The sequence below is a fragment of the Condylura cristata genome, unplaced genomic scaffold (assembly GCF_000260355.1).
Source record: "Condylura cristata isolate star-nosed mole 26May11 unplaced genomic scaffold, ConCri1.0 scaffold00001, whole genome shotgun sequence".
NCBI classification, from domain to species: Eukaryota; Metazoa; Chordata; class Mammalia; order Eulipotyphla; family Talpidae; genus Condylura; species Condylura cristata.
Window position 1 is genome coordinate 34,307,043 of NW_004567102.1, and position 26,536 is coordinate 34,333,578.

Below are 26,536 nucleotides of genomic sequence, written 5' to 3' on the forward strand. Positions count from 1 at the left end.
AATAATTGCACATTTAATTATAGTTGTGGCAATGTATAAAGAGAAGTCAAAAGCACTAGGAACATGAAAAATGGGATGACTGGATCTAATTTGGGAGCCAAGAAAGACTTTCTTGAATAGCAATTGAGTGAAGGCCTTAGAGAAATTCAGATAGAAGTGAGGTGGAGAGGAGAGAGCACTTGGCAGAAGAAAGAGCATTTGCAAAGGTTGTTAGACAGAAAGGATCACTAGACAGTGAAGGAAAGATACATATGTTGAGGTAAGCAGGGACCAGGTCTTAACAGACCCTTTTTCTGTACTAAGGCTTTTATTCTTTATCTTAGGAGCAGTGGGAAGACACTGAAGGGAAAAAGGCAGATTTGTGTATTAGAAAAAGTACTCTGGCTGCAGTGTGGAGTATGGATCTGAGAAACAAATGTGGATGTGGGGAGACCTGCAGTAGTGCAGGTGAGAGGTGGTGATAACGTGTGCTAATAAAATGGGAGAGCGAAGCCTGGAATAAGTGGATGGATTAGCCATATACAGGAGAAAAAAATAGTAACAGTAATGGGATGTTAAGGGTAATGAGCAGTCATTAACAAATTCAGTAATTACCAAGTGTTAGGTAGTATGCCAAGTGCTTTATATATATATGTGTATATATATATGTATATATATATATATATATATACACACACACATATATATATACACAGCTTAATGCTTAAAACAACTGTAAAATGTAGAAATTATTGTCATCTCAGTTACACAGATTAGAAAACTGAGGTTTGGGGAAGTTAAGTAACTTGACAAGCTAACTAGTAGGTCACAGAACCTTGGCTGACTCAAAGCCCAGCACCACAAACTGACCCTTAACCACAGAGTGACTTGGATGGAGGAGGGGAAGTGGAAAAATTACTTAGAATCATCGCTAGGTTTTTATCTTCCCAGTTTGATTACCTGTGGTGTCATTCACTGAAGTAAGGAACTTGTAAAACCCAGTTTTGTACAGTATACCACTTAGTGCATATCTGCAGTTTAAATTCAAATTATAGTCTAGTACAATCACTCAAGAAAGTAATGATAATGTACAACTAAACTAAAAAATTTGATCAGTAATTGTATTCTTCATATTGAAGGGGAGAGAACAGTTAATCCATTGCAGCTATTGACTAGGCCTTTTGTTGTTGTTGTTTATATTGTAATTATTTGTCTCTATGTTCTCTATATTATAAATTATCCTTTGATTCCCAGTACCTAGTATAGTGTCTTGTGTATAATACTGTTTCATTAGTTGTTTAAATAATATAAGGTTAGTAACAATAATTACTACTTTGAGCAGTTCAGATAAAAATTTCACATTCATGTGGTAGTAAAGAGATGATCTGTTAAGTTTTATTTCTAACTTTTTAAGTTTTTTACTTGCATATCTCATTCCTTGCTGCATTGCTTAGATATGAGGAAAAGGATTTCATGAAATAGATTAGATAAATCTTCAGTCATTTCAAAACAAGGACATATATCCTAGAAATTTACACATATATAAATCTTGCCCTCAAGAACTTAACCTTATCCAGTACATGTAGTAAATAATTCTTAGTGAGGACCCTATACTAATATGTCCATTAGAATCACACCATCATTTCCTACTAATTCTCATAGACATGAGTAATTTGTAGAAACCATTTTAAGGTTAACTGAATATTTGGATGAAATTGTGAATAATCTAAAACTGACTTCTCTCTAGATGTAGCTATTTCTAATTTTTAATTCCTGTTATGTTCATTTAGCTACTTAACCTTTTGCTCTTTTAAATTTCTATCAGGTGTCATCAGTTTCTCTTGAAAATCCTACTGAAGTGTTTGAAGATGGAGAAAATCCACCAAGTAGTCGATCATCAGAAAGTGGATTCACCGAGTTTATACAGTATCAAGCAGAGCGAACTGATGACATTGACAGAGAACTGAGTGAGGGACATGGAGCAACTGTCATCCCAATTGGTAGCACATCTTCTGAGACAGAAACGGCCTCTACTGTGGGATCTGAAGAAACTATCATCCAGCCCCCTCCCAAAGTCACTCAGGGAACAGCAACCCGAAGTGGGAAGGCAGCCCAGAAGACTGCAATGCAGTGCTGTTTGGAATATGTCCAACAGTTTCTTACCAGACTTATTAACCTCTACATCCTTCAGAGTAAATCTTTTTCTCAGGCTTTGCCTGCGGATCAGCAAGGGGATCTCAGGCGAGAGCACGGAGAAACTTCAAAATGGGACAGGGATTCACATGGAGATGTAAAAGAGAGAAACATAAGTAAACAAAAATCTTCAAAGGAATACCTTTCCTCCTTCCTTGCAGCCTGTCAGCTCTTCCTGGAGTGCTCCAGTTTCCCAGTGTACATTGCTGAGGGGAGCCATAACTCAGAGTTACGTTCTGAAAAATCAGAAACTGGTAAGGTCCTCTCTTTTTTGCGTTTGTTTATTTTCTGTAGTTTTTTTCTCCTTTAACACTCAGATATTTACACTGGGAATTTTTTATTGCACAGTTAATAAAAGCGTTATTTATTTCCAATATTTTAATGAAATTTTGTCATACTGGGAAGATTGGCATATTGAAAATGCTTGTGGTATTGATACCTGTCATAATTTGCTTTCAAGTGAATAAAAACTAAGGAAGAAAACAATTTCCCTTCTCTTGAGAAAAATAGATTAATGTTATTAATAATCCACTGGTTTCCTCTTTTTATGGCTAGTACTATGTGTTTCTCTTCTGTAATTTCATACACACACAGAGTGCAGTGAGTACTACATAAGTCGTTGATTACTGTCTTCCAGACAAGCCAATACATTGTATGATTTAATAGAAGAAAAATACATATAGAAAAAGTTGGTGAACTACTTCTTTTTACTTAATTTTCTTAAAGCTATAGTCAAGATGAAAAACCATGATTTCAACACCTCAGGTGTTAAATAGAGGTGCTTTTGAAAGGTTTCATGTGATGACTTGTTTTCCGTTTTTTGTTTCAGACTGGGAGCATGTGCAGCCTCCACTGTGGCTTCAAACGCTAATGAATGCGTGCAGCCACGCAAGTGACTTCAGTGTGCAGAGCGTTGCTATTTCACTAGTCATGGACCTGGTAGGATTGACTCAGTCTGTAGCCATGGTCACCGGGGAAAACATCAATAGTGTGGAGCCTGCACAGCCCTTAAGTCCAAACCAGGGACGAGTAGCCGTGGTTATTAGACCTCCCCTCACTCCGGGTAATCTGAGATACATAGCTGAGAAGACGGACTTTTTCAAGGTAAATTCAAGAAATACATGCATGACTACGATAATAATTGAGTGTGCTTAGCAGGGATTTTAAAGGTGATAATCAGCTGACACCTTTCAATATTCTAGCATATTGAAATAGATCCCACTCTGATCTATACTGCTTTTCCCATCTTGTCCCCAGTTTTGTGAGGAAAAAGTAGATGAAACTGAGGGAGTAATAGGGTAAATAAAGACAAGTATTAAGTCACTGGAGCCTTGGAGGAAGTGATTTCAGCTTAAAGAGAGGAAAGCTCTTCTACAGTAAAGCAGATGTTTAAAATAAATATCATAAAGACCAGACTAGTAAAGTGGTTTAAAACAGTGGATGACCAGAAAGTAGGTAGATGGAAAGCTACACTTTTAAATTTCTTCCCATTGGCATGATATTAAATACCTTCCACATTTGGCAGCGATATAGGTGAGCCTAATAAGAAATGTTTGTTAAATAACTTTTCATTTATGTCTTTCTATGACTTTTACATCTTTTCATATAGCACGTAGCTTTAACATTATGGGGCCAACTAGGAGATGGCACACCTCAGCACCACCAGAAGAGTGTGGAACTATTTTATCAATTACATAACTTGGTCCCTTCTTCCAGCATTTGTGAGGATGTTATAAGTCAGCAGCTAACTCATAAAGATAAGGTAAATTCTTCTCTTGTCCTGTAATTTCCTTCTGCTCCCATTATACCAATAGATAGATTAAGGTAAAGTCATTGCAGCTATTATCTGAATGATATATAATAAACTTCATTTTGAGTGATTTTAATATACTTAAATGTGTTTTCTTCTTGGTAGAATAATGATTTTTAGGAAAGCATGAAAAGTAGGAAAATCAAGTTAACCTGAAATCAAATGCTGGATTTTTTTTTTGGTTCAGTATACTAGTTAAGAGCAGTGATGACTAAAATTGTTGCTAGTTTAAGTTCTTGGGTTTATTTAAAGGTGAATCAGTGGCCTCAGCTATAGGACCGATTAATGTAATTAACTAATGCATGGGAAATGAAAAATGTATAACTTACCACTTCCAAGTTATAGAATGCTAATACCTGAGAGAATGCTAATACCTGAGATTATATTATTTGCATTATAATATGCAAAGTAAGATTTTTGTGTTCTAATACATATAAAGTGATGTGTAAGTGGTTAGAATAAAAACAACAGCAGGGTCCTTGCTGAGGGTTAAGTCTCAGCACTATGAAGCTATCTGCAGCCACTGCAGTAGAGTTCAATGGGAATTGACCCACATGGCACAGCAGACCTCTCCTATCTCACTGGCTGCTTCCCTCAGCAGTACATTTTAGTCTGTCTGTTCTGCTCCCCAGCAGTACACTGGCCTGAGGAGCTAGAATAAATTCTTCTTCTTCACCTCTTCAGGCTAGCTTAATGAATTTATGGTCTTCCTGTGCCCTCTCTGTATTATAAATTGAGCATTTTATTCAACAGCTTCTCAAAGTGGATTTCCCTAATATATAATTTTTTAAAAATACTAGTGAGTTTGAATTAGCCATATTCAAAAAAAGCATTGTGTTGAATAAATATAACATTTGGTAGAGGAGAGAATCAGAGCGTTAAAGTGGGAAATTTAAGGAGAAGAGGAGAAATGGAATATTTATTCTAAGAAATATGTTAAAGTTCTATTACTCTTTAGTGCATTCTGTCAAATATTTCAGAAATCATTTTAAATAAAGCTTTGTATTTAAGTTTATTTTACATTAAGTATAATTTCAGACAAATGTTTACTTATATAATTTATACGGAATTCTAGGTTCTGAATAAAGATGCTATAATTTACGAAATTAAAATATTTTTACTAATTTTATTTTTACATGTTTGTACTGGTCGTTGTACAAATATATCATTCATAGGAACAACATTTATGCGCACACAGAAAAAAAATAATAAACACTCCACAAACATATTAAAAGCTACTTAGACAGTGGCAGTTCTTGACTTTAAGTATTACAGCAAGTATTAGAGAAAAATTATAAAAGCTTTGATAATATTGCAAGTTCCACTTGATTTATTATAACAAAATTATCAAATGCAAAATGGTAGTCTTTTACTTTTATACTGTTTTGACTGTTGTTATCATAACACTGAATCTTTTCCCAAATCTTAAAAGTGGCATACAATTTTTCTTTTAGAAATAAATTCTAGGTGTTTAAATTTTTAATCATATTTGTAAGTAATGGTAAATTCATTTGCTATTAATACATAATTTCTGGGAGCAAAAATGAATTATATGATATAATAAAATCAATTGTGACTAAATATTCACATTAAAAATGAGGAGGCTAGTACTGCCTACATTTGAGATACCATGACATGTATAGAGCTAGCTCTTCTACCTTGCTGTGTAATATTTTTATGAACTACTTAGTACAAACTATTTATGACACAATATGAGAGATCCCCTAAGCTTTATATATATATATATATATCTTTTAATTTTTATTTATTTTTGTGTAAAAGAACTGGGGTGTAGGCCAGAGGTATAGGAGGTGAGAGGACTGAGAAGATTCACCAGACAGAATGGGGAGCAGAACAGACATATTATATCCATATGCACTGAAGCAGATTTGCTGAAATACTCTACTGAAGGGAGCAGTAGGAGAGACAAGAGAGATCTGTCTGCTGTGTCATATATAAGTCAGAACCAGCTTCCTGGCTGGTGATCCCATTCAGGCCACAGAGGTGACAGCAGTGAGACTTAACCCTTAGTCAACCAGGGAGGCCCCAGTTTATATTCCTCTATTGAAGTAGTTTCTACATTTCTACTACTTCTATAAAATACACTTCTGTGTGTATTGGAGTACTGTGAACATTGACTATAATATTCTTAAATAACTACTTTGATTTTGCTAAAATAGCTTAATATCTTCAAGGGAGAAATAAATACTTTAATCTCCCATAATAAATGATACTCTGCCATAATAAAGGATAAATAAATTATTTAATCTCCCTCCTCAGAAAATAAGGATGGAAGCACATGCAAAGTTTGCAGTTCTTTGGCATCTCACAAGAGACCTCCATATAAATAAATCTTCATCTTTTGCACGATCTTTTGACAGGTTAGTTATATTTTATATTCAGATTCTAGTAATATTAATGTTTCTATTCTTGAATTCTCTGACCAATTTAGAGAGTTAAAAGGTACAAATTTGTAAAAGAGAATTTATCTTTTTTAAAAAAATTTAACCTATTTTAAAGTTCATTTATCTACCAGATTTTCCCTTTCCAGTTCTGGAATGAACAGTGCCTGTTCCTTTCATTGGACAGTTATTCATCAACTCTTTAATATAGGCAGTACAACTTATTAGATATTAGGGATATAACAAACTATATTGTTCATTTGAATATTTATTCACATTCAGTGAAACAGTATATGAATAGTAAGTTATATAATTGTTTCTGTCCCAACTATTCTCAACTTATTTTTCTTAACTGGACTTAAAATCTGTAGTTAAAATAGTAACAGATCTCTTCCATGAATCCCAAAAATCTATAGCTGCCTGAGAGTTTTTTTTGATCCTTGTCTAGACTCTTTAGATGATCCATACACAAAAATGAGATTGGTATAAACTTCCTTTTATATTGACATCCATAAGTGGATTAAGTTAGTCTCACCAACAGGATTCAGAGGTAGCTACAAATTTAACTATGTTTAAAGCTTAGTTTAGGATTCTATGTGTACTTTAATGGATGTTATTTCAGCTGATGGTTCCCAGGCAACATTAGAATTTATAGATGATCTGCTACTGAACCGCTATATTGTATGAGATTCAGGTTCTAGACACTTTCCAAATACTATCTCTAATTTGATGAACACTTTAGCTCATTATACAAGTAGGTGACTTGTATAATGTGACTTTTCCAAGACCACCCATGAAATAAAGAGATGGGTTTCCTGAGCTCCATAGCTTACATAGATGTTCTTTTCTTGAAATATGTACATAGCTTTGACTATTAAAGTAAGTGGGAACAGGGGAGCAGAGAAATAGTGCTGCATTGTAGGAAATTCAGTATTTTATTCTTTTATGAACAAGAATGTGTTGTTAAAACATGACTAATTTTTTTTCTGTTATCTGTATCATAAAATTAATGAGTCTTGCATGCATATGTTTTAAGAAACATAAGTATATAAAGGGAAAAGAGCTATTTCCTCATCTGTTGAGATTGTATGAGTTAAGATTATTAAAATATGGTGGTCAAAGTTACCTTGAAGTATGAGTTGTATAAAAGAGTTAATTTAAAATAATAAACAACTTCATAGTAACATTAATTTTCATAAAATTGGAGTGTTGCAATTAAAGTAGGTATTTTGTTCTTTATTTTAATTATTGGTGTTTGTTGTAGGTCACTTTTCATCATGTTAGATAGCCTTAACAGTCTCGATGGTTCTACCAGCTCTGTGGGACAAGCTTGGTTGAACCAAGTCCTACAAAGACATGATATCGCAAGAGTTTTGGAACCATTGCTATTGCTCCTGCTTCATCCCAAAACTCAGAGGGTTTCAGTGCAGCGTGTACAAGCAGAACGCTATTGGAATAAAGCTCCTTGTTACCCTGGAGAAGAGAGTGACAAGCATTTCATGCAAAATTTTGCCTGCAGCAATGGTGAATATCACATGGAAGTAGTACAGTTTTTCTTAGAATTAAAATAGTAAAATAGAGAGGTGACCACCAGAGCAATTAGCAAGAGAACTGAATGTGGTATTTTCCCCATGGGCTTTTTTCCTCCCTTTTCATGCACTTGTGGTACACGTGTGGGCCATGTCAGAATGTACTATAGCAATGACCATCTTGGATTGCTTACCAGTTGACTATTTTAGGGGAGGAATCAGCACAACTCTGGTCAGAGATAGTCTTTGATGAAGATACCTTAAGTGTTTATTTGGTAGTCTTGGCCCTACAAGACTTTGTAGATACTTCCCTGAGAATTGTAATGCATATTTATATTTCATAAGTCATTTTCCATATCTGGAAAATAGGAATAATAATAACCACCTGTCAGGGTTTTTTATATTACATATAGTTATGTTTGTGACATGCTTAGTGCAGTGTCTGGCATATCATAAATATTTGGTAAACACTCATTGTTACTATGATATATACACTTTACAAGCTGTCGTGAGATCACCTATATAATACAGAGAGATAATTGCCCCTAAGATTTTTTTCTTATACATTAGGAAGCCATCTCATTTGTAAGTCTTATCAAAAAAATTTGTGAGGTCAATAATAAGGAGCTTATTCTATTGAGCAAAAATCTGATGCTTAGTTTGCTATGGCTTTCTCAAAATCCCACCACTGATTAAGGGATGAATTTAAAACTGAAGTCTCATGCTCCTACTTGCTCTTTAGTGTGTTTGTTCAGAGCCGTGATTCCTCCTCTAGCTTCCTTTTTTCACTGACTGCTCTCAGTCCTCAAAAGCATCCTCTACTCTTATTGCCAGAACGTCTTTGTGTTAGTGCTTTACATACCATAGTTACTGCCTGTCTGCTAAAGTCTCACCTCTCTTGAGATATGTCTTAAAAACCACCTGTGGTATCATGAGCTTTCCCCTGGAGGTGATAATGTACGGGTTCTATTCACATCTAACTAAGTCTTCTATCCCCTCTAAAAGAATGTCATTAGCATTGGGTGCCCCTCATGAAAGTATAAAAATTGATGAATGATTTGTGATTTCCAGCTAATGTGTTAAACTTAGATCAGTGGCTGTCTTTTCACTCACCCTTACTGTTTCCTAATTTAGGGTCTTACTCATCCTAGATAGCTCATGAAAGTTTAATTTTATTAAAATCAAAGAGGTGATGTATTTATATATTTATAGAACACTAACTACTTGCATTCTTAGAAATAGAAAAAATAAGTATCACATAGGAGGGAGATAAAAAAGCAATAATTTTTAAAAACAATCTTGTTTTTGAGTCCCTGCCCCACAAACAATATGAGATTTCTCCCCTCAGATGAAGTTATCATGGTTTTCCTATTACCAAAAAGCTCTCTATCCTGCACCACACTTTACTGCATTCTACTTAGTCCCCTGTTTTCTACTGTCCCCTATTTCTTCCCCTTCCCTTCCTGAGTGTCTCAGATCTACAATCTGCTATTAAGATTTGGTCTTATATTTTGTTTTTGTCCAATCCTGTGGTTTCTCTAGATTCTTCAGATAAGTGAAACCATCCCACATTTCTCCTTATGGTTTCCTTTGCTTAGAATCCCTTCCAGCTCCATCCATGTTGCTACAAATAGCCTTAGTTTATCTTTCTGATTGTCAACTGGTAGTCCATTGTGTATATATATAGCACATCTTGATTGACTCAACTGTTCTGGGGCATTTTGGTTGTTCCATATCTTAGCTATTGTAAATAGTGCTGCTGTAAACATAAGGAGGGCAAGTTTTCTTTTGGATTATATATTTTTATGGAAGGCACTAACGTTTTAACTGCAATATAAATGTCATTTGTGGATAGGACAAATTGCTATATCTGTGTAAAATGGGCTGTTGTGTTTCATTCTTTTGAATAGTAACTCTTCTAATGTGGAACGGTCTTATAAGTTCTAGTTAATAGTTACCTACATAATTTCCTATCTTAATAGCAAAAAATAGTGTATTGTTTTATTATTAATAATGGTTTGGTTTTATGGTTTAGTAATGGTTTTATTAGTAATAGTTTTATTATTAGTAGTAATAGAATAATAGTTTTATTACTAGTAATAATAGAATAAAATAATGATAAAATATAATTTTAATAGGGAGACATGAGTATGTGATAAAACCAATGATTAAAAATCTTGAGTTCTGTCTTCATGCCTGCATTTCAGTTGTTTTAATGTAATTTTATGTTTTCCTTTACTATTTTTCTCATATGCCAGTAAGCCAAGTACAACTGATTGCATCTAAAGGAAATGGTGAAAAGCCACTTACCATGGATGAAATAGAGAACTTTAGTCTCACTGTTAATCCATTAAGTGACAGACTTTCCCTGCTAAGTACCAGCAGTGAAACAATTCCAATGGTTGTATCTGACTTTGATCTTCCAGACCAACAGATAGAAATACTTCAGAGTTCTGACTCTGGGTGCTCACAGTCCTCTGGTGGGGACAATTTGAGTTATGAAGTTGATCCTGAAAATTTAAATGTCCCAGAAGATTCTCAGATGCCAAATGCAAACTCCCCAGATGATGATGTTCAACAAGTAGTGTTTGACCTCATATGTAAAGTTGTAAGTGGCCTCGAAGCAGAATCAGCATCAGTTACCTCTCAGCTAGAAATCGAAGCGATGCCCCCCAAGCACAGTGATGGAGATTCAAGCAAGGAGGTGACTAAATGTGAAGAAAAGTCCACTCTGCAGAGTCAGAGTGCATTGCTCAGTAATGAAAGTACACAGCTTCTGGCTGTGTCTGCGGAGGGAAGCCGTGAGTGCCTTGCAAATGGAATCTCCAGAAATAGCTCCTCACCTTGTATTTCTGGAACCACACACACTCTCCATGACTCTTCTGTTGCTTCCACAGAAACCAAGTCAAGACAGAGAAGTCACAGTAGTATTCAGTTCAGCTTCAAAGAAAAATTATCAGAAAAAGTCTCAGAGAAAGAAACAATTGTTAAGGAGTCAGGTAAACAACCAGGAGCAAAACCTAAAGTAAAACTTGCCAGAAGAAAGGATGATGACAAGAAAAAAACTTCAAGTGAAAAACTCAAACAAACTAGTATATTTTTTAGCGATGGTCTGGATTTAGAAAACTGGTATAGCTGTGGAGAAGGAGAAATTTCTGAAATTGAGAGTGACATGGGCTCTCCAGGATCACGAAAATCTCCCAGTTTCAATATACATCCTCTCTATCAGCATGTATTACTGTATCTCCAGTTGTATGATTCATCAAGAACTCTTTATGCCTTTTCTGCCATCAAAGCTATCTTGAAAACTAACCCTATTGCCTTTGTAAATGCCATTTCAACCACAAGTGTAAATAATGCATATACCCCTCAGTTGTCTCTGCTTCAGAATCTGCTGGCCAGACATCGAATTTCTGTCATGGGCAAAGACTTTTATAGTCACATTCCAGTAGACTCAAATCATAATTTCCGGAGTTCTATGTACATAGAAATCCTTATTTCCCTCTGCTTATATTACATGCGTAGCCATTACCCAACTCATGTCAAAGTTACTACACAAGATTTAACAGGCAATAGAAACATGCAAATGATGAGCATAGAAATTTTAACACTCCTCTTTACTGAGTTGGCAAAAGTAATAGAAAGCTCAGCAAAGGGTTTTCCTAGTTTTATCTCTGATATGTTATCTAAGTGCAAAGTTCAGAAAGTGATTCTTCACTGCTTGCTATCATCTATCTTTAGTGCACAGAAATGGCATAGTGAAAAAATGGCAGGTAAAAATTTGGTTGCTGTGGAAGAAGGTTTCTCAGAGGACAGCCTTATCAATTTCTCAGAGGATGAATTTGACAATGGTAGCACACTCCAATCACAACTTCTTAAAGTGCTTCAGAGGCTCATTGTTCTGGAACACCGGGTAATGACTATCCCTGAAGAGAATGAAGCGGGTTTTGATTTTGTTGTATCAGATTTGGAACACATCAATCCCCATCAGCCTATGACCTCTCTCCAGTATTTGCATGCTCAGCCGATCACATGTCAAGGCATGTTCCTCTGTGCAGTGATAAGAGCTTTGCATCAACATTGTGCTTGCAAGATGCACCCACAATGGATTGGTTTAATCACATCTACTCTGCCTTATATGGGGAAAGTTTTGCAGAGAGTGGTTGTTTCTGTGACACTACAGCTTTGCAAAAATTTAGATAACCTGATTCAGCAATACAAATATGAAACAGGATTATCTGATAGTAGGTAAGTATTAATTTAACTTTGTTACTGATATATTTTTCAAATATATTTGACACTTGTCAAATACATGACAACATAATTGTCTCGAAAGTCACAATTTAAGAAAATAATCTTGTCAGTAGGTTACAGATAGATTGTTCACAAAAAGAAAATTAAGCTTGTGGAAAAAGAACTATAAAAGCATCATGAATGAAAAAAAAAAAATGAAGGACCAAACAGGCAATATTCTCCTAGAAACCAAAATTAATTTTGTTGCTCTTATTGACTGGGTTGTAAAAGTAATAGCTCAGTAAAGGGTTTCCCTAAATTTACATGCTGTGTTACCTAACTGCAAATTAACTTCATACTAAATGGTGGTTAAAATTACAAATGACTCTTTCCCATGTGTTCTCATTGCTTTTTTGGATCTTTATGGCTTGATTTCATGGTGAATGTCGTCTGTATTCCCAGGCCATGTTCAAAATTAGCCATTTACTTACTAGTAAACTAATGTGTGGTTTCTTAGTGCTGTTACAACATGTAAAATGAAATTGCCAGTATCATTTAATATTGATATGATTACCAATTTGTAGTGCTAGAAATCTAGTGACCGTATTTATTTTACATAGAAATTTTTAAACAAAGAGAATTAAATATATGTTAAAGTGCATTTAGTGTTCTTTATTTAGTAGATTAGGATATAAAAGCTACTAATTTGTTATTTTAATCATTTATTAATGTAATATTGTGCCAAAACACATGCTGGACATTTATTGTCACTAAACCTTCAGCTTTTTGTAGAACTTAGAATCAAATTAATACACTTAATTTCAGGCCTCTGTGGATGGCATCAATTATTCCACCAGATATGATTCTCACTCTTTTGGAAGGAATCACAGCCATCATTCATTACTGTTTGTTGGATCCTACTACCCAGTATCACCAAGTAAGATTGCACAAACATATGACTCCTTTTTAAAGATTGTGGGTTCTAAAAAGGCCCTCTGTTTAAACCTCAGTAAGTGATGATATGTTTGTTTATTTTTCCCCTTTGATCATAGCTTTTGGTCAATGTAGACCAAAAACACTTGTTTGAAGCCCGCAGTGGGATTCTCTCAATTCTTCATATGATCATGTCCTCTGTGACCTTGCTTTGGAGCATACTCCATCAGGCTGATTCTTCAGAAAAGATGACTGTTGCTGCATCTGCATCTGTTACCACTATTAATCTTGGAGCCACAAAGGTTAGACAATTCACACTTCATCTTTGGAGCTCAAGAATCTCTTCAAGCACTTTTCCAAAGATTACATTCAGTATTTATAAATAACACAAATTGTTTAAATAACACAAATTGTTATTTGTAGCACTCTATGGGTTGAGCAGTTAATTATCACCTATCTATGATATGACATCACAAATTCATTTAAAGTATATACAATACAATTATTATTTTTAAGTAAGTTTATAGAGTTGTGAAACTATCACCATAGTCTAATTTTCTGACTTGTCTATCACTGCAAAAAGATTCCTGGTTCCCATTTGCATCATTCCCTGTTCCTATCTCTAACCCCTATCAGCCACTACTCTGTTTTCTTCATATATAGATTTGTTTTTCTCAGCATTTCATATAATGGAGGCATACATTATTTGGTCCTTTTTATCTATTTTCTTACATGTAGCATAGGTTTTTGAGAATTCCCATGTTTTTTTAAAGGACATTTTAAGTTGATATTTGAGCTTTTCTGGAAAACAGTTTAGCAGTATATACCAAGAGCTAGTAAATATGGCTATGATAATTCTTAGTGGTTGGGAAATTTCTTAAACATTTAGTGAGACAAAGATTTTGGTGCTTAAAAGTTTAGTATTACATAATTGAACAAATACTGTATTTCCAATTTTATAAAAAAAATTACTAGCAGTAAAAGAAATAAAGATCAGAGTTAATAATGATAATCTCAGGATGATAGGATAGTTGACTTTAAAATACTTATCTTCCTTATTCTCAAAGGTACTTTCCAAATTTTTTCCTTTATATTTTGAGACAAATTACATGAGTAGTAGATGACAGTGTGTTATGCTGTGTTAGTTGTCAAATTGGTGTCTCTCAGTTTCCTAATCTTACTCCTAGACCTGTCTTCTATATTTGCCAAGTTATGGGAGCACACATTAGATTTGGGTGATGGGCAAAATTAGAAAAATTTGTCTAACTACTAATTTTCTATTAATCTATACTTTGTTGCTTGATTTCATTTAAATATGAAATGTATCCCACTTTCTTTTTTTTTTAAGATTTTTTTTATTTGTGCATACAGAACTAGGGTACAGGCGAGAGGCTCAGGGGTGGCGAGAGGCCTCACCAGAGACAGAGTAGGGAACAGAATAGGCAGATCTACAAAGTACACTGCTGAGGGGAGCAGCGGGTGGGCCAGGAGAGGTCTGCCACGCCATGTGGTCACCTCCAGGGCAGGCGGGAATCAAACTCAGGCGGAACAGGCTTCAGCTTCTCAGTTCTGTGATTTAACTGGCTGCGCCACCAGGGAGGGCCCCATTTTCTTTTTAAACTAAACGCCACATAAAAGATAATTATATTTCATATACTGTGTTCTTTTACTGCCTCAAGAGTGAATAGATCTTGCATTGGCTGTCAGTCATTATAACTTTATTAATATTTTTTTCTTTTACAATTAAAATGACCAAAAATGTATCTCACTTAACATTACTAAAGTTTCCTGTTAGGTAGTAAGACATATAAGTGCTATATATTTTTTTAAGAAAAACTAAAAGTGCAGTTTAGTTATTAATGCTTTCATAGTTTTTGAATTCACTTGTCATTTTCTTAAATTGTTTTAGAACTTGAGACAGCAGATCCTTGAGTTACTGGGTCCCATTTCGATGAATCATGGTGTTCACTTTATGGCTGCCATTGCATTTGTATGGAATGAAAGGAGACAGAACAAAACCACCACCAGGACCAAAGTATGTGTTTAATCATTTGGCACATTTTGGTTTTTCATTTTGCAGGCATTTGTTGAGTGCATGCTAATCTCTCCACTAGTTGCAGTGGGACTGGGATCATGTAAGGTGTAGGAAAACAATAGTTTGTCTACTGTTGTAGATCATGACTGGCTGCCAAAATTAATTGAATAAGTGTAAGAGGTATTTTATGTGAAAAAATATATATATGATTTTGAAACTTGTTATATTTTAAATAGGAAAGGTAAAAGTACAGTATAGTATATTTTTAAAATGCTAGTCATGTAGGATACAAAGTAAAGTTATAGAGAGGACATTTTTGACTAGTTTTGTATTACATGGTAGCTTAAATAGTTTATTTCTAAATGTAATTCACATAGTTGTTTTTGACTAGGTTACATGAGTATTGTATTGCTTTGTAAGTATGAAAGCTCAAAAAAGTATTCTCTATTAGAAATAGTGACTCATTTAGATAGGAATACTAGTAAATTTACTTCGGTATAAAGATCTTTGATTTGTCTAAGTTAAGGGTCCTGAGCTATTATCTGTGCTGATTTCACATTACTATATTCTGCCATTTCTAATAAAAATATGCATAAACGACAAATAGTAAGCATGACATTAGTTTGCACATGATAGTTCAGTAACAGATATTTTTGGACATAATTGTAATCCTGTTTAAATGCAATCAAGGATATGTGATTTAACGTGGCATATTCTGTTCTTTTATTGAAATTGTGAGTAAAATAATTTTAAAGAGCATAAACCTACAATAATAAAAATCAAGAAAAATAAGAAATGTCAACAAATTTTTTAAAGGTAAAGAATACATGCCTGGTATGTCACTCACTGACTTAGCTGAGTAGAGAAAGCTGATTTCTAGTGTCTGCAAGAGAGTAACCAATTCCCACTATAAACCGCAGATGGCCTTTAGGAGTGGAGTTTCAGGTACTTCTAAAGGCAAAAGATTAGAATGGTGCTGAAGTTTGGATTGATTAAAAGGATTGATTAAAAGTTTATATAAGAAACAATTAAAATATTTCCACATCTCATTTCCCTTTTCAGCCTCAGCAACCACCTAATTCTCTTGCCCTATCCAAAGTCAGGTGTACTCTATGGAGACTTTGTCAAAAGAGACTCTGGACCCGAGGACAAGAGGTTCACACAGACAGAATTAGAAGTTAGACTTTATGCTGAGAACAGGAATAGTCAGGGTGTCTGAAAGAAGGGAATCAACATCACCCAGTGAGATGGCAAGAAGCTTTATGTCCCTCAGGTAGATTTTGAGAATTCCACTAGGAAAATGACCAAGAAAAACCCATAGCTACTGAGGTCTTTTGAGTCCCGTAGTCAAAAAAAAAAAAAAAACTATTAATTACTATACAGGAAGATGGACTACTATATTAGTCTTGCACAAGAATTTTCCCACCACTCTATTTTTTTTTAATTGAGAAAACATTGGTTTACAACACCAATAAAGTTTTGGGATTATCAGTTTGACCTCTTTTAATGTATGTTACCACTCTAAACCCACCACCAGAACAATCACAATCTTCCACCATTTTATTTTTTATGAAAAGCAGTAACAGAGCACAAACTTTGAAATGAGATCACTGAGATTCAAGTTCTAATTGTTCCCTTCTTTACTCACTAGCTATTTGATCTCAGGGTGGAAATATTACTTTGTGAGAACCAGGAGACTGTGTATGTGTGTGTGTGTGTGGGGGGAGGTATTTGATCTCAGGGTAGAAATACTACTTTGTGAAAACCAGGAGACTGTGTGTGTGTGTGTGTGTGTAGCTATTTTACTTGTAAAATATAAATATGAATAGTGAGCTAAAGATTACCAGTCACAAGAAGGAAAAACTCTAATGTAATAAAACCAAAACAACTAGGTTAAAAGATAAATAAAAAGAAACAATGCAGGTAATAGAAGAAACTAATACCTCAATAAGTAAAAACATTTTGCATCCGTCAAATAAGGGGAAACTATAAGAAAGGTCATTGTAAAAGTTAAATTTCTTGGCTATAAAAACTTTTATTGTATAAACCAAAAAAAAAAATAGGTTAGAATATGGGGGGGTTAGAAGAGAATGTGTAAGAATACAAATTAGGGATATGAAAAGTAGGTGAAAGGAGATGAGAAAATTGGGTGTAATACTGGCGGCTCAATATCTGTTTCTAGAAAAATAAATATAAGGGGAGAAAAATATCCAAAAAATACACCAGAAATAAATGAGATTCCACAGGGCACTATAAAAAGAGGTCTACACAAAGATCATATGTAACTTCAGACCACTGGAAGTAAAGAGATCTGAATATCTTCTGAAGAGAGCCTACCCACTCTATCCATTGGCATAGGGACAAGATTTGTCAGTCTTGTTATAGAAAACATTGGAAAACTGTTGTGGGAAACTTAATGTCGACCTATAATTCTATACTAGCCAAACTATCACACTCAGGGTGTTTTGCGCCTTACATTGTCTTTTAAAAAATAGCCATTTATGCACCCTCTCTCAACTAATGTCCACCAAGAACAGCTAGAAGGAAGAATACATGGGATTCACACACAGAAAAAAAAGGAGGGGAATCACTCTAGTCTGTTGGTCATAGACAACATATCAAGATAATACTGTACACCAAACCTACAGTACTAATCCAGAAAGACATCAAGCCATTGTCTCATGAAAAAGAAAAGGAAAAAAAAAAAATGAAGAGAAGGAAGGTAGATGATTATTTGATGTACTTGAATATTTGGGATGAATTTGTGATAGAGAGCAGCAAGCAAAACAAAATATAAAAAGCATTTATTATTAACTCCAATAAAAACAAGTTGTACAAGAAAAGAAACAATAATATAATAGCACTACTGTGAGCAGGCATGTGAACACTAGATGTTGATTTAAATAAAAATGTGACATAACTGTGTTGGGATGATGTGTTAAAAAGTTTAAGAAGTGGCCTATATCAAAAAGAGTGGAAATGACATGTTGGGACTTGTGAAAAAGGAGCTTTCATGTGCTATTATAGTAATGTAAACTGATGTAAATAGTATGGCAATTCCTTAAGAAACAAAAACTAGAAAAATTCAGTCAGTACTTGGGTGTTTATCCCAAGAATGTGGAAGTACCAATTTGAAAAAATATCTGCCACCCCTTTATACTCCTAAGTTCATAGCAGTATTGTCCACCATAGCCAAGACATGGAATATACTGAATAAAGAATTGTGGTATAAGAACTCAGTGGAGTGCTATTCAGCCATTAAAGAAGATGAAACTGTTGCCTTTTGCAACAACATGGATGGAACTTGATGTGATTTTGCTAAGCCTAATAATTCATGAAGTGAAATCACCAGATGGTTTTGCTAACATTTTGATATAACCAAAGCAAGTGAACTAACAAAACACAATGAAGGTAACTTTAGAGAAAAGTATAGTGGTACCAGGAGTGGGGTGGAACAAAGGGTAGGGGGAGTCAGTGGGAGAGTAGGAATGACACTAGAATTCTATAATAGTATGAAATTAAGCTTCACATATAACGTAAGCTTCACATATAAAGGTGTGAAGCTAGACTCTCAAAATTTAAATAGCATTGCAAACCAATGGTAAAGCAATAGAACTATTTTTTTAAGATTTTTTTATTTATTTACTCATACAGAACTGAGGTACGGGCCAGAGATGGGGTGGGTGAGAGAATTCACTAGACAGAGCAGGGAGCAGAACAGGCAGATCGACGAAGTACACTGCTGAGGGGAGCAGTGGGTGGGTCAGGAGAGGTCTGCTACGCCTTGTGATCTCCTCCGGGGCAGGCGGGAATCGAACTCATGCAGAAGTGGCTTTAGCTTCTTAGTGCAGTGCTTTAACCCGCTGCGCCATCAGGGAGGGCCAATAGAACTATTTTCTTTTTTTTTTTAAAGATTTATTTGTGCATACAGAACTGGGGTATAGGCCAGATGTTCAGGTGCGGTGAGGGGCTTCACCAGAGACAGAGTGGGGAACAGAACAGGCAGATCCACGGAGTACACTGCTGAGGGGAGCAGCGGGCGGGTCAGGAGAGGTCTGCCACACCATGTGGTCACCTCCGGTGCAGGCGGGAATCGAACTCATGCAGAAGCGGCTTCAGATTCTCAGTGCTGTGCTTTAACCCACTGCACCACCAGGGAGGGCCCCAATAGAACTATTTTTTAAGGGCAAGAGGAGTAAATTATCTTCTAAAGTAGGAAGTCAGTAGATAATATCTAAAATATTTAAAAATAATGAAATAGGTAAAGAATAACTATTATTCAGACATAATGGAAACAGCTATTGTGTATGATTGCCTTGGCATAAGAGAGATAGGGCCTGAATTTTTTTAATGGTTTGTATGAATTATATTGATAAAAAATACATATTTTACCTAGAGTAGTCAAAGAAATTGAACAGGAACATCCTTTATATTAAGAAGAGACTGTAAAATAGTCTCTTAATTCCAGTTTTCTTAAAAGACTAATGTATTCTGGGGAGAAAATCAGGATGAGACCAGGTGTAGTGGGTGATAGAATTCACCAGAGACAGAGTAGAAAGCAAAACAGGTGTTTTGTTTGTTTGTTTTGTTTTGTTTTTGTTTTGTTTTTTAAATGCACTGTTAAGAGAAGCAGCTGGAGAGACAGATGCCTGTGCATGAAGAATTTGAAGTTATCTTTTACACTTCATGTGTTGGCTTTCTAACTTGGGGGTGTCGTTTTGCACCAGTTAGCTACTGGGCTGTCTGGTCTTCAGCACTGACACAGAAATGTGCTCTGGCCTCTGCTACTGCATTCTTGGAGCTGGGCTTGCTTTTTTTCGTCAGTTTTATGACCTTGTCCCCAAGGAAACCTACCCATTCCTTCATCTCTTCCAGCCTTCCAAAACTGCCTGCTGGACCTACAGTTTAAACTAAGCCCTTCTGCTTAGTTTTAAACTCTATTCAACTGTACCCAACATTATGTGCACACATACTTATATAAGTACAATGATTTGTTATTTAGGTCATTCCTGCAGCCAGTGAAGAACAGCTTTTACTTGTAGAACTGGTGCGTTCAATCAGTGTCATGAGAGCAGAAACTGTTATACAAACTGTGAAAGAAGTTTTAAAGCAACCCCCAGCAATAGCCAAGGATAAGGTAAATAGCACTTTTCTTTGCTTTTTTAAAACTATTTCAGAAATTATGCTGCTGTTAGATCTTCTTTTATGTATTGTCCTTTTAACTGTAAAACAGGTTGCAGAGGTGAGTGTTTTACTCTGCCAAGTAAAAACAGTTACCAGTTGATCTGCAATGACTTGCTATTGTGGTCACTCTGGTAGCCAGTGAGGAGCAGTAAGCAGAGTCCAAGTTCTGCTTACCTAGCTGTTGCCACTTTCACAGCTTTTCTGCTTTCTCTTCAGAGTGAGTCTCCGAATTTTGTAAACTACTTTTTCTTGGTAGCTATAATCTTAGTTATATAAGTAATTTCTTGACCTGGTACAAGACTGTGCTTTAGAAAAGCTGCAGAAAATGAATAATTTAGCTTCCGCACTCACACTGCATTGTCTTGATAGTCTTATATAAAAGCCTACAATTTAGTAAAATTATGGCAATCTACTTTTTCTACTCTTTGTTCCATAATACTGAGGTCGTATATTTTTAGAAACCACTTACCAGCTGCAAATTAGATTTTAAGCCAAACCAAAATAAACCTGATTTCTGTTCTTAAAAATATTACTACACATAAACTGAACTTTTTTTCTTTTATCTCTTTCAAGAATATTGTGAATTACTGATAGAAAAACTGTGTGTGTGTGTGTGTGAATAGCCAGTGTCCCTATTAACATTTTAATAATTTCCTAGTTATCCAGAAACCATATCACCCCTGGGGCATTTATGGTAAGATTTTTAATTTGTATGTGAAAGCTGAATTCAGCAAAATATTTTAAATATCTACTTTGCCAGACTTTGAGCTAAAGATGAAAGACACGAAAAACAAACAACCTGTTCTCCCTCACCCTTTTCCAACTCAGTCTGTCCTGCTCTCAGTCTTCTAAGTTTTAAGTCTGTAATATTTGGTTTTTCTTTCTGTGGTAAAATAACAAACCTTCAAGAGAATAGCTTTTACTGAAAATGGAACACCTTGGTAAATGTCAGTGGGTGTCAGTATAATTTTCTTGTCTGTTATGAATTTCCAAGGTTTTTTTTTTTTATTTCATGTTATACCCAAAACCATCTTTAATCAAAAATGATATTTTAGGCAGATTTGAATAACTACACTAATTTAACAGACATGTGAAATAGATTTAAATTCACATTTCTTTTAAAAATCTCACATTTCTTTTAAAAATCTCAATCCTCATACAACCAACCAAACATAAACTGCTTAAAATAGAAATCTTTTGGATACATGTAGAATAAGTGAATGAATCATTTAAAAGTAAATGAGAAAATTACTGTTTGATATGTGGGGGAGGGAAGAAATTAAGAATCTTACAGCTCCTTCCATCCAGTTTTCCAACTCTTAAATAGCTCTTGGTAGGTGATTTTTTTGTTTGTTTTTTTAAATAACTTAAGTCTTCCTTACTAAATGGAAGAGAACTGTTTGTTTGGTTTTTTTTTTTTATGGCAAACTAATATTTGACTTTGTTTCTTTTGATTTTCTTCAATTAAGAATTGTTGGTAAAATAGCTTAATTTCAATAATGAAAAAGCAAAGGCAGCATTCTTCACTGTAAAATTGGCGTCTTTTGTTTACAGAAGCATCTTTCTTTGGAAGTCTGCATGCTTCAGTTTTTCTATGCTTATATTCAAAGGTAAGATAACTTATGTGTATCTCTCTTTCCTACACTAGCAATGTCTAAAATTTAGTACAACACAGATAAAAAGCACCTGAATTCTTTTAAGAAGTTGTTTTCTCCCTAAAACTAAAAGAACAAATGCTATAACCAGAGAAACATTGCTTGTGAATAACTTATACAAGCTCTTAGGTAACTAGCCATAAAATGTCTTCAAGACCTAAGTGTAAAACCTGAACCTAAGTTTTGCAGATGCACTGGATATAGAAGGCAAATATGACAAAGTCATATCAAAACTAGAATCAACTAACTTTTTATAAACATAAATGAAATATGAATTTTGTTCATCAGTTATATTGCTATTGAGTCTGTTTTTATTTTGATATATATAAAGCATAGTAGTCATCTGATTTCTTTTTTTATGTTAGGAATGATGTGAAAGTAGCTGATGATTATTATACTATTCCAGTTTTGTGTTTAACAGAAGTTAGTTGATTTTAGTTTTGGTAAACTTCTTACTTGACCTAAATCATAATTCTTTTATAAGACAGACCTAAATTATAATTCTTTTATAAGTTTGTTTAATACCAAACTTGGCATCACTTTGTGATGTGTGGCAGGCATTTTTTTTGTGTGTGTGTGTGTTTTAAATAATATAATAGTGTATTTTTACATCATTTTGTGCCTTTTTCTATCTCAGTTGTAATCCCCGTGGGCTTCCCATAACCATATCACCCATATGCCATCACCATAGTCCAGTGCACTTCCCTCCCTCCACCGGTTTTGATCCCATTCCCCATTCCACCTCTGTAAAATGTTTCTGGTACATAGTTGTTCATTATTATTATTTTCACCCCTAATCCTTTATACTCCTGCTGTGAATGAAACCATCTGGTATTTTTCCTTTTCTTTCTGGCTTATTTCACTAAGCATGATCTTTTCCAGCTACATCCATGTTGCTGGGCAAAGCACATGGTTGGTTTTTTTTTTTTGGTTGCTGAGTTATATTCCATTGTGTATATTGTACCACATCATCTTTTAAATCCAGTCATCCACTTTTGGGCATTTGGCATTTGGGTTATTCCCATGTCTTTCCAATTGTAAATAAAGCAGCAATAGACATGGGGGTGCAGGTGTCTTTTTGAATCAGTGTTTTGTGTCTTTTGGGTAGATACCTAGGAGTGGGATTGCTGGATCAGATGGAAGCTCCATGTTTAGCAGTTTGAGAAACCTCCAAACAGTTTTCCATAGTGGTTACACTAGTTTGCATTCCCACCAGCAGTGCAAGAGAGTTCCTTTTTCTCTATATGCGCGCCAACATTTGTTGTGCTAGTTGTTTTAAGATGTGCCATTCTCACTGGGATGAGGTGGTATCTCATAGTGGTTTTCATTTGCATCTCCCTTATTACAAGTGATATTGAACATTTTTTCATATGCTTGTTGGCCATCTGCATTTCTTCTTTGGAGAAGTTTCTTTTTAGCTCTTCTGCCCATTTTTTTGATGGGGTTGTTTATTTTTGTTGAGTTTCTTTGTATATCTTTGTGATCAATCCTTTATCACTAGTTTTGTGTGAGAAAATTTTCCCAGTCAGTGGGATGTCTTTTAATGTCTCTTTTGCTGTACAGAAGCTCTTTAACTTTATGTAGTTCCTTCTGTTTATCCTTTCCATCACTATCATTGTGTTGGGTGCTGTATCTTCAAAGATTTTACTGAAGTGTATGTCGTGTAGTGTTTCACCCATCTTTGTGTCCAGGTATTTTATGGTTTCTGTTCTTATGTCTAGGTCTTTAATCCACTTCGAGTTGATTTTTGTGTATGGTGTGAGGTAGTGACCTAGTTTCATTTTTTTGCATGTAGCTTCCCAGTTTTCCCAGCACCATTTGTTGAACAAACTTTCTTTGTTCCATTGTATCTTCTTTGCTTGTTTGTCAAAGATTAGCTGTCCATAGACCTGTGGGTTTATATCAACTTTTTCTATTCAAATCCACTGGTCTGTGTGTCTGTTTTTGTTCCAGTACCATGCAGTTTTGATTATTATGACATTTGAAGTATGAGATTGTAATACCTCCATTTTGATTTTTCTTAGACAGGAAAGTTTTGTCTATTCGAGGTCTTTTGTGGTTCCATATGAATATCATCAATATTTGTTCTTTGAAGAATATATTTCTTTGAAGAATGTCATTGAGACTTTTATTGGATAGCATTAAACCTGTATATTGCTTTTGGTAGGATGTGTGGCAGACATTTTTAAAGCTGAATTATGTACTGCCCTTAAACTGATTGCAGTTAGAGTAAGAGCTGCCTAATGTCAGAACTTCGATATACAAAAGTGGTCGCTTATTGTTTGACTGAAACAAGGATGTAATCTTAATTTCTTTTGTGGTAAGAGGTTGATGTTTAGGGTAGATTGATAATTCTCCTGTACTTGAGATAGAACCTCATGTTATGAAGAGAGAAAGGCTAATTGTGTGTAAATCATAATTATCTTGCAGAATACCTGTGCCCAATTTAGTGGATAGCTGGGCATCACTGTTGATACTTCTGAAAGATTCAATACAACTCAGTCTTCCAGCCCCAGGCCAGTTCCTTATACTTGGGTAAGCAATTTCTGTTAAATGTTATTTTGAGTAAAAGAATAATGTTCATTGTCCTATATGCTGAATAAAAGATGTTTTGAGTAACCTCATTACCTTCTGATAGGATTCTCAAGATACAAAATTAGCAGAAGTTCTGTAAGACAGGGAAGAGATTAGCCAGGAAACTATGTACCTTTATTATCTACATAAAATGTAAATGTCCTGACATATAAATGTGTTACATCACTAGTTACTTAGTTGGTAGAGAATGTGTAATTGAAAGGGAAAAGGTAAGGAGGATGGCTGAAAAAAACTTTGTATAGGAGATGGTAGCTTAAGTTCTGATATTGAACATAAACAGGCTTGGAAAAGTCACTTTCTCTGTGTCTTGAAGTCTCCTCCTGATTTATGTGATTTGATACATTTTAGTCATCCTTAACTCTGAGCACCATGATGTGATGGACGGTTTTTTGTTTGTTTTTTGTTATTCACCATTATTCTTGTTATATAATCGATCCCCAGTAAACACTTACTCAGAGGTGTAGGAACAGAAAATGTTTGCAGCTACAGGAAGCAGAGTTATATTGGGGCAAGATACACTGGTTATAGAGTAGGGGCACAGGCACTAGGATGTGGGTGGATGTAAACAGAGATGGGAACTAGAGGGAGGAGGAGTTTTCATTGTAAAGAAATTTCATCAGAGGGTAGGGGAGTATATGATTGCAGGTTTTGAGGATGGAGTGGACTGGCATATTAGTAGGATGAATTCAGAAGTTAAAGAAGATGTAGGAAAAATGTGATTTGAAAGTTATTGTTAATGCCAAGAAAGATCCTAGGATTCTGAGTAGTTAACAGCAAAGACTGAAGTTACACTCTGCCTGAGTTCAAATCACAGCTCCTTTACTGAACTGTGTGGTGCTGGGTAAAGTTACTTAACCTTGTTATCTAAAATGAGAACCATAATAGCACTTGCCTCATAAAGTTAGGAGGATTAAGTGAGTTAATATTTGTAAAATTCTTTAGTGCTCAGTCAATAGTGTAATGTGGAAAGAAATAGAAGATTCTTAATAGAAGAGGCTCTTTGACTTTGCTAGATTTCAGTGACTTCAGAAGTAAGCAGAGAATGGAAGTATAAAAGTGAGAAATAAGGATGTATTCTAAGATTTTGCCATTCCAAGGATGAACCTTCAACCAGCAGCAATGCAATACAATGGGTACTTAAGAAGACAGAATATTAAGGTGCCACCCCACACCACGTGAATAAGAGTATGCACTTTTAATAAGGTCACACTAAATTGAAAAAGGCTACCCAAAATCTAAGGGAGAAAAGAATGATGATAAACTTTCCCCCTAACTTGTTACATTACCTTTGACTTTTTATTCATCTTATAGCTGTAATGGTGATTTCATTTAAGTAGATATGTGATTCTATATGTATAGATTTTGCTTCTACCCTCATATTAAGAATGAGGATAGTAATAAAATAGCAATTCTGATATGGCAACCAGTAGTCTAGAAAATTTTAAGGTAGAACAAAGGGAAGGTGAGTGTTACTCAGTAGGATGGCCTCAAGTTTCCTGGTAAGTATGGATATGGAAATAGAGAATGTGGAAGAAGAGTTGTGAGACTTAAGGAGAGGGTATCAGTTGACTGACTGACACTTAGTTTCAGTGTGTAAGAGATCCTGCTCCAGAATGAGGAATTATTTAGCAACTGGATGTTAATAAAAAACAGCAGTCAATTCAATGTCTGCAATTCCTGAACCAAAGACTAAGCCAACTATTGTGAGGGTAATTAATTAGTGTATATTTTTAGTGCTGAGGGAGAAATGTAAATACTAGAAATAAAGTCTCATGAATTTCTGATTCTTAGTTACAATCTTGTGTCCCTCAATAATTCTCTCCATGGTGGTTTTGTCATATATCAAGCAGAAACAAGGTTCTCCCCTACCTATTCCTGAGTTGTTTTAAGGCTCAAATGGAGTGCAAGTGTAGAGTTCTTTTAATTAGCAACAACCCTGCTGGGTAATTCTATCAACAATTGAGGATATCTGATGTGACTTATCCTCT

The 26,536-nt window shown here is 35.0% G+C and overlaps 1 protein-coding gene across 7 annotated transcripts in view; it reads left to right on the forward strand.

The window, feature by feature from the left end:
• Nucleotides 1–26,536, forward strand: part of DOPEY1 (dopey family member 1) — a 72,618-nt gene that overhangs the window by 32,443 nt on the left and 13,639 nt on the right. For all 7 annotated transcript variants that reach the window (XM_004673651.2, XM_004673652.2, XM_004673650.2 and 4 more), the window contains 12 exons: nucleotides 1,805–2,426; nucleotides 3,002–3,276; nucleotides 3,782–3,934; nucleotides 6,263–6,363; nucleotides 7,649–7,908; nucleotides 10,172–12,161; nucleotides 12,972–13,083; nucleotides 13,199–13,381; nucleotides 14,989–15,114; nucleotides 20,117–20,251; nucleotides 21,853–21,908; nucleotides 24,384–24,488. In XM_004673651.2, coding sequence (XP_004673708.1) covers nucleotides 1,805–2,426; nucleotides 3,002–3,276; nucleotides 3,782–3,934; nucleotides 6,263–6,363; nucleotides 7,649–7,908; nucleotides 10,172–12,161; nucleotides 12,972–13,083; nucleotides 13,199–13,381; nucleotides 14,989–15,114; nucleotides 20,117–20,251; nucleotides 21,853–21,908; nucleotides 24,384–24,488 — 4,118 coding nt within the window. The remainder of the gene's footprint in view (nucleotides 1–1,804; nucleotides 2,427–3,001; nucleotides 3,277–3,781; nucleotides 3,935–6,262; nucleotides 6,364–7,648; nucleotides 7,909–10,171; nucleotides 12,162–12,971; nucleotides 13,084–13,198; nucleotides 13,382–14,988; nucleotides 15,115–20,116; nucleotides 20,252–21,852; nucleotides 21,909–24,383; nucleotides 24,489–26,536) is intronic.